The sequence below is a fragment of the Acromyrmex echinatior genome, chromosome 18 (genome assembly GCF_024713525.1).
Source record: "Acromyrmex echinatior isolate Ae372 chromosome 18, ASM2471352v2, whole genome shotgun sequence".
Lineage (NCBI taxonomy): Eukaryota > Metazoa > Arthropoda > Insecta > Hymenoptera > Formicidae > Acromyrmex > Acromyrmex echinatior.
The window spans coordinates 5,852,501-5,864,399 of record NC_141869.1 but is presented as its reverse complement, the minus strand read 5'-3'; the positions used below and the strand labels follow the sequence as shown (position 1 = coordinate 5,864,399).

At 28.9% G+C, this 11,899-nt stretch overlaps 3 protein-coding genes across 4 annotated transcripts in view; 2 read left to right on the top strand and 1 right to left on the bottom strand.

Annotated features, from left to right (window-relative positions):
- Positions 1-138: 138 nt before the first annotated feature.
- LOC105144836 (queuosine 5'-phosphate N-glycosylase/hydrolase-like) lies at positions 139-11,083 on the top strand. Its single transcript, XM_011054032.2, has 6 exons — positions 139-1,984; positions 2,179-2,418; positions 7,414-7,573; positions 8,207-8,320; positions 9,051-9,248; positions 10,148-11,083. The coding sequence occupies exons 1-6, from the start codon at positions 1,883-1,885 to the stop codon at positions 10,396-10,398; spliced, it is 1,065 nt and encodes a 354-aa protein (XP_011052334.1). The 5' UTR covers positions 139-1,882; the 3' UTR covers positions 10,399-11,083.
- On the bottom strand, positions 2,412-6,758 carry LOC105144834 (uncharacterized). The gene is made up of 3 exons (XM_087415423.1): positions 5,511-6,758; positions 3,771-4,115; positions 2,412-3,606 (listed from the first exon to the last, which is right to left on the bottom strand). The coding sequence occupies exons 1-3, from the start codon at positions 5,912-5,914 to the stop codon at positions 3,447-3,449; spliced, it is 909 nt and encodes a 302-aa protein (XP_087271549.1). The 5' UTR covers positions 5,915-6,758; the 3' UTR covers positions 2,412-3,446.
- A 452-nt stretch (positions 11,084-11,535) lies between the features above and the next one.
- LOC105144930 (queuosine 5'-phosphate N-glycosylase/hydrolase-like) overlaps positions 11,536-11,899 on the top strand; it is a 62,282-nt gene continuing 61,918 nt past the window's right edge. For both annotated transcript variants that reach the window (XM_087415419.1, XM_087415420.1), the window contains exon 1: positions 11,536-11,899. This exon is cut by the window's right edge and continues 546 nt beyond it. The gene's annotated coding sequence lies outside the window, so the exon portion shown is untranslated.

Below are 11,899 nucleotides of genomic sequence, written 5' to 3'. Positions count from 1 at the left end.
GCCAAGACTAATCCATTCAATAGCGTTACAATCCAAGTCCTATAGATTTATTCTGTAAAAATTTCGTTATCATTATAACGTCGTTGCGCAGCTTTTTTTTACCATGGTGAATCAGAGCTGCGCAGCAGCGTTATGACAACGAAAGGACTATGCTCAGTTTGGGCTCCGGCTGAACAGTATTGAGATCTAGCTAGAATTATAGAGCATAAAAAAAAGGTTAAAAAGTTTCATATGCACAACTTTGTAAAATGAGTCTCTTGAGGGCTACAGCTGTTTAAAGTTCGCTATTATGATCATATTATACATTATGTACTATGTAGGACTGGTTTTATTCGATTTCTCGAATCATCTAATATCTGGAATATGTCCAATCTTGACAAAGATAACTAAAACCTTTTTTGAACCCCAAATGAATAGTTATAAGTGATATATATTAATCGATGAAGAGAGGAGAGAGATACTCAAAGTATGAAACAAAAGATTTTAATTGCCTAATTGAAATGTGACCAATATATGGATCTTATCTCTCTTTAGCTTTCTCATCGGAACTCTCTAAAAGTAAAAAAAAACTGTTGTTGCTGACACATGTCTTCGTCAAAGTGTTGAGCATGTTCCAGATACCATATAATTGTCAACCGGATTAATGAACTGTACCAAATACATTTTAGATATTTCAATGTTCGATACAATCCGTCATCGCCGTTACTGCGGGAAGATATCCTGGACGCAGAGAAATTGAATAAGATTAGTAGTACATAATAAGTGGTCATAATAATGAACTTTGATAGTTCTAACACTCAGGAAACCTCTCCCATAAAGTTGGGCTTATGGAATTTTTGATTCTCTTTTAATACCTTAAAATTTTAGGCATGTCTCAAAGTTGTTCATCCGAGACCCAAATTTTCCTATAAAACTAGACATAGTCCTTTGCATTAAGAGTTACATAGGCTTGCTGGTCTTCCATATGTCGGTATCACACTATGCGTTGGAGATTGCGAATTGGATTAGAATTTAGCTAATTAGAACAAAGCGGATTAAAATTTAATTCGCAATCTTCAATCTCCAATGTGTGTGACACTGGCATTAAATTGTAATTACATACTATAGATTACCGATTGTGGTTTCCGGTCGACGAGTCTATTTTTAGTCAATTATAATACAACTAGTTTCGTGCTCACTGCATTACTAAAATAGAACCATCAATTGGCAATTGTAATCAGCAATCTGTAATGTCATTACGATTTTAAAGAATAATCAAATCTTAATTTTTCTCAGTTTCCTAAAGGTGAGAAGTTTCCTTATAATTTTTTTATGAGAATTATTTACTGTTTATACACAATCCTTAGCTTAGCGCAATGACCATAGATGCGTTTGTCAACTACACGCACAATTCTTGAGTAGGCCAGTAAGATCTCCTTTATATAATTTATAAATTACAAAAATTTATGTGAGATATGAGAAATCAAATTTTAAATCCGTCGATTATAAGATTGTTGCTCTTGCACGGAGCCATACGGCATTTTATCTCTAATGCTCCACAATTTTCTTAAATAAATATAAAATTATTATAGATAAATATTGGGTCATCTAAAAAGTGTCCGCGGTACTTTATCACTAGATATATGACCATCAACACACATCTAGTGACAAAAAACCGCGGATACTTTTTAGATGACCCAATATTATATAAAAGTTTAGCGTTCGGTTGATTTCGAAATAATACAAATAATAAAAAATTTGTATTTTCATGTCATGTTTATTTTCGATCGTGACGCTTGCCGAGGTGACCGCGAGGTGATCGTGAAACTTGTCGAAGTATATCCGCGATCGAAATAATCACAGTAGTTTGAAATAAAGAGCCAAAAGGAGTAAACGCAACATTATGTCAAAGGAGAAGCAAGACATTGATACAATGCGATATATCGCTACTAAATCGCAAGATGTGTCTATCAACATGCGGAAAATAAAAGAATTAGCAACGGAGGTTTTTTTTCATTCTTTCTTTGAAAATTGTAAATAGTGATTGTAAATATTTCGATATATAAGTTACATAATTTTGTATAAATGTTATCGATAATTAGTGTAAGTTACCTAATTTTGTGTAAATTTAACTCCCAGATTTTTGCAATTGTAGAACAAGTACATTACTATAAATGAAATTTCAATCGGTTTATTTAGGTAATAACTTATTTGTCTCGCAATGACAATAATAAAAATGTTTACGCAGTAACACGTAGTTACGTGCGATTGTCGTCCGAATTTCATCCCAAAAAGTATGACAAAAGAGCGGCGGATTGGCTGTTCGTATTGAATACATTGAATTTTGCACTTTGGTCTCTAAAGGATATGCCGGAATGGAAAGTTGATGGATTCACTGGATACATGGCACTGTGCGCTGTTATTAAAAGGGCTATTGACGTGAGCACATTTTATTTAGTTTTTTATGTGACGTTGCTATATTTCACCTGTTCAAATACACTTTTGAATATAATTTAACATTAATCTTTATTGTTCTTTACATGTGTCTTCTGATATTAACTTCGTTAACAACATAACATTAATTGCTTCTACTTTTACACAATTTTCATCGACTGACATTTTCTAATTTTGTTTTCTACTTACTAACTCTGCTAACTATTGTTTTACTTTATTGATATCATTTGTCTTGTAATCTGCTTCGATTTTTATGTTATTTCTATGTTCATTTGTACCTATCTGTTATCAGAACTTTTATTAAAATTTAAAGCATGAAAATGTACAAACTTAATTAAATATATAAAAGTAAATTAAAAATATAAACAATAACAATAATTATAATAGGACTCTTAAATTTTAAACAATACAAAAAGATAGATATAGTAGGCTAATGAGAGTCAGCAACGATAAACGGCGCAATTATTTAGTGAACAATCAATAATCAGATATTGGATTGATGTTTTCTTTATTTTGAACGTTTCGATTCTCTTTGGAATCCTCCTCAGCAAAAATGATTTTGAAATATAGTTGTATCATTTTTGTTGCTATAACTTTCAGCCTACTGTGTTTATCTTTTTGAATTGTTTAAAAATATAAATTTTTCATACTTTTTGTTTCGTCCGTTTCGTGAATTTCGACGGAAGATTCGCTGAATCTTGTGAGTTACATTTTACTTCAGCTTTCTTTCGTATGACAATAGAAACAACATTTAATATAAAATGCGTTTTTTTTCTGTCTAGAATATTTTAATTTGCATTTACTATATTATTTGTTAAGTATTTCTTGCAGCAAGTAAGTTTCGTTCCATCTGGTAAGCATCTCTTCATGTAACAGTTTGTGAAAAGTTTCGCATCGTCCAAAAGTCCTGCGCAAAATTACATTATAATAAAATTAAATCTTTCAATTTATTTAAATGATAATGCATAATTTATAATTGAGAACTTTATAATTCAAAATGTAATATTATTTCTTCAATTTTTTCTTATAACATTACTTTTCATTTTTGCTGTTTTTTTATTTATTTTGTTGTTATAATCTTCTATGAATTTTTGACGGCGAACGTCTATACGTTGCAATAACATTTTTTGTTTCGCAATATCCTTTTCCTGGAACTGTCGCTTTTTTGTCCATCTGAAATTCGTCTTTCTTAAGAAAAAGAATCTTGCAGATTTTTCCTTTTCAGATTACTCTGCTTGTTCACAAGAATTACTAAACTAAATCATTCTGTATTTATCAAAAATATCGCATGGTAAATTTTGTTTTCCATTATTAAATATATTTAATAATGTATGTACTTTTCTTCCATGTCTCTCTGCTTCTGTTGTGCGATATTCATTAGTCGTTCCTCCCTCTCTTTTTTTCGTGCCTTGTCTTTTTCCTTCCAATCCGCCAATATATCGATTACTTTATGTCGAGTGATCTCCGCCACAATTTTGCATTTTTGCCTCTGTTCGGTCTGCTCATCACGTTTAATATTTATTAGACTTCGTTCTTCCCGCCTAAGAAGCTTTAACAATTTCAATCTTCGCGCCGTTCTGTACTCTCGCTCCTCCAGTTTTCGAGTTCTCAGTTCCTTTTGTAGTAACCGTTGCTGCACGCGATGCTGTCTCTCGGTAATGAACTTCTCTCTTTCTTTCAATCTGAATTTATAAAACAGAAATCCTGTTAATAATACATACACCTTTGTCATCTTCCTCTTGCGTTAGGCCTCTCGTCTGTGTTACACCTCATTAGCTGCGTTCATCATATTTTAAATCTGGATACATCAATGGCTGCGTTCAACGGACAGTTGAGTGAGCGCTTGCTGTTTGCAGGAATTCAAATATTTAGGTTTTATTTTAAATAGAAGGGATAACTATAAAGAGAGGAATATATACAGGAATTATACAGAAAAGGTAAGCTGGAAAGGAAGGTCTAGAGTTTAAGAGGATATGCAGGAATGATTTCAGGTAGATTTTATAGATATCTAGTGTAAAGTACGTGTCATGACATATGAGACGAAAATATGGGGATTGAATGAAAAAGAAAAATTAGAAAAGATAATAGATTATATAAGATAATGGATTATATAAGATAATGGATTATATTATATAAGATGATGGATTATATAAGGCGGATTTTTAATCTGAAAGAACATAGAAATGCTTATTCTATGGCAGTGATGCACATTTAAGTCCGAGCACGCCGTGTTCGGCTCAGTTCGGCGTCACTGAGCGCGACAGTGAAATACATCCGTTCTTCTCGCATTCGAAAGCTTTTGAGCGCGAGCGAGAGAACTGAGAGACTCGCTCGTAGTGGATAGATAACATGATGTGTGCAGTTGGACAGTGACCTAGTTTCCACCGAGAGTTTAAACCTGATCAGAATGTAAGAACCAACCAACTACAGTCGAATATTCCCCTGTTACAGTCGAACGATAGGGGAATGCTCGACTGTAGTTGATTGATTCTTACATTCTGATCCGGTTTTAAATTTAAACTCTCGATGGAAAGCCAATGTCTCTTTCTAAATCTCTGCCCTTTCCATCTATGGACTATTCATAAGGAGGAAGACAGTCTTAAATGCAAGAATCGATTATGAATATCGACCTGTTTCGCATCGTGAAATTGGTACTGAATCTTTTCTTGTCCAATTTCATAAGAAGAAAATAAACAATTTTTATCTTTTACCGTTTTTCTGTAAAGTTGTTAGTATTTAAGTAAAAAAATTATTGGAAACCAATATTCGGCGATTTTTAGTAATTTATATAATATCTGTTAACTATTGCGAAAATTATAAAATGGTAGAGGATTTTTCGACTCAGTTTAGTTCGCCCTATGCGAGAGTTTTATCATTACTTATCAAACACCCTGTATATGTAAACCAAGTCCTCTTAACTGTATGCTGAAGTGTAATAAATTCTATTCTATGTATTTAAGAAAAGGATTACGAAACAAAAAGTATTTAGGATGATGAGATATCTCTTTCTTGGCTAGTAGAAATTTTTCACATTAAAAATGATATTTTTCTTACCACGTAGCAATTATGAATTATACCTTTCCGCTTCCTTGCGCGCCTGATCTTCGGCAAAGCGTAAGGCTCTCCTCTCGACAAAGAGCCGATTTCTTTTTTTCAACTCCCTCTTGATACGATCAGCATGCACCTGCCTTAGATATTTTCTGTATTCGTTATAATCGTGCAGCGAACACTTCACGTCCATGCTATCTGTGATTAGATCGGCTTTCAGTAGAAATTTCCGATTAATTGGTCTAGAAAAGAACTTAAACAGATGCTCGTCGTGCAAGGGTTCATAAAGGAATTTGGTTTCATGGTAATAAGGATCGCTCAAATTAAATTCTAAATTCATTCTCCATAATTTTTTCCCCACTTTGCATCGCGTAAAGTTGTAAGCACTCTTCGGTCCAGGTATCATCGGTATTTTATTCTCTAGAGGCATCATCTTCCATCCCGGTAAACCGAACTTTGGCACGGCGCCTTTCGGTTTGGGAATGGTCTCAGCGAGCCGTTCTAAATCCCTGTTTCAAGGAATAATTCTCAACTCTAATCTGTTATCTTTTATATATTTGTATTTTATTTTTTATATATATTTATATACATATTGTATACAAAATATATATAACTTATAAATATATGAAAGTAAGAACTATTAATTAATGAATAATATTTAAATCTGAGAAGTTTGATAAATTCATTTATATTGTCATATCGGAAGGAGAAATGAATCAATCTTAATGTTAACATTTTTAATTTCGCATATTATTAAAAAAATTGGTCTAAAGTTTAAATACGAATTAATTTATTAACATTAAAAATTTAATTCTGTCCACACACACACACACACACACACACACACACACACAAATAAAAATATATAGAATGTAGAATATATATAAATAAATAAATATAAAATGTAAATACAAAATCTTCTCTAATTTATTTCTAATTTGTAGCATAACATGAAATTTGCATTAAAAATATTAAAGATTATAAATAAAAAATTTATTCAAATATTTCATTACATAGGTTAAATACATGTAGATATATACATTATATGTAGAGAAACACAATACTTACGTAATTCTTTTAATTCTAATCATAATGCGCATTGATTTATGAGGTACTAAGTAACCATTCACGTCGTTAATTTAGAACATATTAGTTCTATTTTCTCACAGCATATTTAAATTTATAATCGTGCACAAAATTATTGATATTTTAATGGGGTACGCGTATGTAAATTTTATCGTCTTTTCCTTCATTTGTTTGATAAAATAAACCATTAAAAAAAATACAAGTTTGATAAAATAAACCATTAAAAAATACAAGTGTTCCAGTACCATTACTTCTATACTATTTTTAGATTATTGTAATATCTAAAAGATTATTGTAATATCTAAAATAAAGTATATAGTTGTAGAAGCAAACGATGACTTTCAGCAATAGTTTTCTTTAAAATAAAATAATGCAACAAAATTTGCCGCAAATGTCGTTTTGTTGGCACAAAATTTTCAATACAATAAGAAAATTTGTTGTTTACACTACACTCTAATATCATATACTAAATCTTAAAGCTTACTTAGGCTTATTACTTAGGCTTAAAGCTTACTTAAGCTTATTTATATATATTTATTTATTTGTGTGTGTATGTTTTATGCAAGCATGCAAAATAGGTATAAAGTCAAAATGTAATAATCGTATGATTCTTATTCTGTAAATCGTTCCATTTTAATTTTATTGAAAATCGTAAATTAATATAACGGATATTTATAATACAATGTGAACAGTAGTCTGTGATAAACTCTATCTCCATTATCTTATTAAATATATAACTTATATTATATTGATTTTTTAAATCTATCTAAACACCGCTATAATTTTTTATTTTTAATTAAATATATTAATAATTGATTTAATATGTAATTAATCTTTTTGCGTTAGAATGGAAAACCAATATGGGATCCTAAATTTTATACAACGCTATCTATAGTCGAAATGATACAGATTTTCCAGGGTGATAACAACATTACTATGCCACGCACATCTCAAAGATTAACAATTTTGCATGAAGTTGGAAAGGTTTTGTTGGACCACTATGATGGTATAAATCATTACATGACAATATTTCATATCATGTATATTTTTTATATATATATTTTTACATATATATTTTTATGTATACAAATTTGTACCATTTTCGTTCATTTGAATGAACAATACATATGTATATAATTCGTTCAGTAGCGAAATTCTATACTTGTTATACAATCGTTATGTGCTCATAACAACTATATAATGAGTTAAAAAATTCCACTGCAAGACCTTTATTCTGTAACTCGTTATGCAATCATTATGAATTCCTAAAAATTTTTTACTTTTTATTTCCTAGAAACTTTTTAACATTAAGTAATAGTTACATAATTGTTAGTTATGAAATTGTTAATTTCCTATTTAACAATATAACTGTAATATAATATATATGTTGAATGAGAAATTACAACTAACAATTATACAATTGCTATTTAACATTTGCTGGATGTTTAGATTGTTTAGAATGTGACTTCTGTTTTTTTTCCCTTATTTAACTTAAACGCTTTTTCGTTTTTTTCGCATTTTCGCTAGGATGATTTAAAATAAGGAAGAGGTCTTGGATAAGTTATATTGAAAAAATATACTGTTTTAATTGATAAATCTTACATATTTAACTGATTGATAAGATTTTGTTTTGTTATAGGTACTTTCGCAAATTGTATCAAATCATGTAAACAGGATGCCATTAAGTTGATGGTCACAATTCATGATAAATTTCCGTCATATCATGACGTAGTACTATATCATGATCGATCAGGTATTTATTATCGGTTAATATGATGAAGAATATGCGATTCCTGTAACTTGATCGTTTAAGATATATATCTTCATTGTTTTTAATGATATGAGATAATACTACAAGAGATTTTATTCTATTCGAAGGGGCATATATTATGATAAGCAAAAAATTTTTAGATAGAGATCAACAAGAATGCTTTTATATGACACAAGTCATTTTAATTATTATATATATTAGAATGCGAAGTTCATAAAAGCATATAACATACAAACATAGAAAAACGTAAAACAGTAAGATGTAGTAAGTAGTAAACGAAATAATCAGCCAAATAAAGAACGTAAAGCAATAAGGAATATAGCAAAATGTTGATTTGCTTATCGCTTATATCTTACTATTTCTGCTTTTTTTTTGCCGCAGCCTCAAATTTCTCTATAAAATCTTCCAAATACAAATTGTTTTTATTGATTGATGAATGCTATATAATTATAATGCTGCGCATTATTTCTGTAATCAATTATTAAATAATATATTACATTTGTGATGTACACTCTCTAAATTATTTGAAGTGGACTCTCATTTTAAAAGAGAGAAAATTGACCCATTTAAAAAAAATAACTCAATTTTCAATCTTCGAGAGTGAGGTTTCACTATTTAATATGAAATTTACTCTAAAGGTTTTAGAGAGCATTATAATTATATATATAATTTCGTAATATATATAATGAGATTTTCATAAACTTTCTTTCAGTTTGTTTGTTCACTAAGGCTTGGACATTAGTTACCGATATATGGAACTATTTTGACGACGAAGAAGATGAACTTAGGATTGAAATAGAAGAAATGAAGCATTCTACTATATTTGTTGATTATCGTGTTGTTCAGATTTTCGATCATTTCAATGTTCTTGTTTACAGTAAAAAATTCTTGGATGAACTCAAAAAAGAGGGTAAAGCATTTATCACTTTTTATCAATAAGTTATCCTCCATTTTCTGAATATTTTATTTAATATATAAAAATTATATCCTTTAAACGAATTTACTGCCTAAGAAATATCCTATGTGTACATATATTGCAATAATTTGAGTTACATTACAGAATATAAATAATTATTTACCATGAAATAGATTGTCTTTCTGCTTCTATCACTCTTCTTGTTTAAAAAGGGAAATTTATTCAGATTATTAATTTCACTCGATGTGTAATTTATTTTTGTTTTAACATTTTTGATGTTATATTATATTATCATACTCTTTCTATTTATTATATTATATTATAAGTAAATATTGGAAACAACGAACCACCTCTAATGATATATATTGTCAAGATTCTGCGTGATCCTCGGAAGATTTTAGCCCGTCATTCGTTCAAGTTATCAAGTTAACAAATAAAGTTGACAATATAAATGTATAGTTAATTGTATATTTTAAATTATAATTATCACAAAAAACAATATCCTCATCTCCCTCCCCCCTCCCTCCATCACGGGGGTGTGTGACTTTCTACGCGTGTGAACCTACGTCCATCTCACAATCAGGTAAGGATTAAGTTGAGTTAGATTAGGATTAAATCGGGGTAAGATGCAGGGAGAGGGGCGGAGCCCCTCAATATATGTCAAGGTCGAAGTCATTGGAGGTGAGTCCGTCGTTTTCAATATTTATCTATTATATTTCTCTTACTGTATTAATTATGATATTTTATAGAAATATCATAATTAATACAGTAAGAGAAATGTTTACATGTAAGAGATACTTTTTGTTAAGAGATACACTTTTTTCGCAAATTTTCTATGTGGAGGATTTATTGTATTTATCATATATAATAAAACACGTTGTGTTTTCTTGTAGAATTCATTTTCCATGGAACCAAAGAAGAAATAGAGATTCGCTGTTGTTCACTTATGATAATAAGATATTTGCATCAAATGTTGATAGAAACATTGAAGCAAGATACATTCGTAAAACAAATACCCGCATTAAAATTGCCAGATTTCGATTGTACGTGTCTGATTGACAACTTTCTGTGGGACTATCTACAATTACATAATCAGCAATTGAAGAAGAATGTATTATGCAAAGTCTACACTGAGAGCTATTAGGATAATATTATATACACAATACTTTAGATAATACTATTTTCTCACGTTTTATTCATAAACACAGTTTCAAAATAATGGAAAGGAAACCTGACACGATCAATTTTGATATTTCTCAATTAAGATTGATTTTTCTTAAAAGAAAAGATTCTTTTAGCATTCTGATATAAACAAAAGTATTTGTAATGTTTAAATAAGTATTTGTAATATACATAACTAATATATAATTAAATGTATAATTAAAAAATGTATAATTAAAAAATGCATAATTATAACTAATCATTTATTTATATAAATAATATATTATTAGTTACATATATTACAATAATGTTCCAGATAACAAAAAAGTTCAAAATCGAGACATAAGATATATGTATTTTGAATCTTTTAACAAATGTTTCTAAAACGTCTTTTAGGCATTTTTCAAATGTTTTTAAAACGTCTTTTAGGCATTTTTTGTGTCCTGTTTTTAGATATTGGGATTCATCATTACTAATTATAAACATAATAATTATACAGGGTGTCTGATAAGTTTTGACAAGCGCTTGTAGAACAGATAAACTGAGTCGAAAAGTCTTCTACCATTTTGCCATTTTTACAATAATTAAGAAGATATTAATTACTTACAATTGCCGAATATTGATCTTCAATCATTTTTTACTCAAATACTGTCAACTTTACAGAAAAACTTTATGAAAAGCAATTGTTTATTTTCTTCTCATAGAACTCTAAGAATTTTTTCAGAATTTTTTAATTAATTTTTAGTACTGCGTTTTCTAATTTATAGGTTTTTACCAACATGAGAAAATAAGGTTAAAACATTCTCAGAATTTTATGAGAAAAAAATAAATAATTTTTGTCTCTCGCTGTTTTTCTGTAAAATTGATTGATTGTGTTTAAATAAAAAATTATCAATCAATATTCAGCGATTTTTAGTAATTAATATCTCGTTAATTATTGCAAAAATTGCAAAATGATAGAGGACTTTTTGATTCAATTTAATCCGTTCTATCTACACACAAGTGCTTTGTGTGAAATTTATCAGATATATATATATATATATATATATATATATATATATATATATATACACACACACAAATATATATCATTTACATATATATATGTATATATGTATATATGTATACAGGATGTATATATATATATATATATATAATTTAAAAAATGTTGACTTCTAATATTTTTAGGAAGTTAATTTTATTAAGCACTGACGTATATACGTATATATAAAGAATTTCAGTATTACTTTTGCTTGTAGCGAATACAAAAATTACATTATTTTTATAAAAATTTTCCCATTTCCATATATACTTGTATGATTATTATAATTAAAGTTTAATTTTAATAATAATGTTATCTCTTTTTTAAATATAAAACATTTCCGTAATATATATTACATTATCTAAATTAAAAGTAATATCTAACATTATTATTTCTTTCTATAACGTGCAAGTTTAACTCTTTCGATAATCCTTTTTTTTGC

Coding starts and splice junctions, on each gene's coding strand:
- LOC105144836 (XM_011054032.2), top strand. CDS start 1,883: ATGTCAAAGGAGAAGCAAGACATTGATACAATGCGATATATCGCTACT. Junction 1,985..2,178: donor TAAAAGAATTAGCAACGGAG/GTTTTTTTTCAT, acceptor CGGTTTATTTAG/GTAATAACTTATTTGTCTCG. Junction 2,419..7,413: donor TTATTAAAAGGGCTATTGAC/GTGAGCACATTT, acceptor TTTTTGCGTTAG/AATGGAAAACCAATATGGGA.
- LOC105144834 (XM_087415423.1), bottom strand. CDS start 5,914: ATGATGCCTCTAGAGAATAAAATACCGATGATACCTGGACCGAAGAGT. Junction 4,116..5,510: donor GCGCGCAAGGAAGCGGAAAG/GTATAATTCATA, acceptor TTATAAATTCAG/ATTGAAAGAAAGAGAGAAGT. Junction 3,607..3,770: donor CAGAGAGACATGGAAGAAAA/GTACATACATTA, acceptor GACGAATTTCAG/ATGGACAAAAAAGCGACAGT.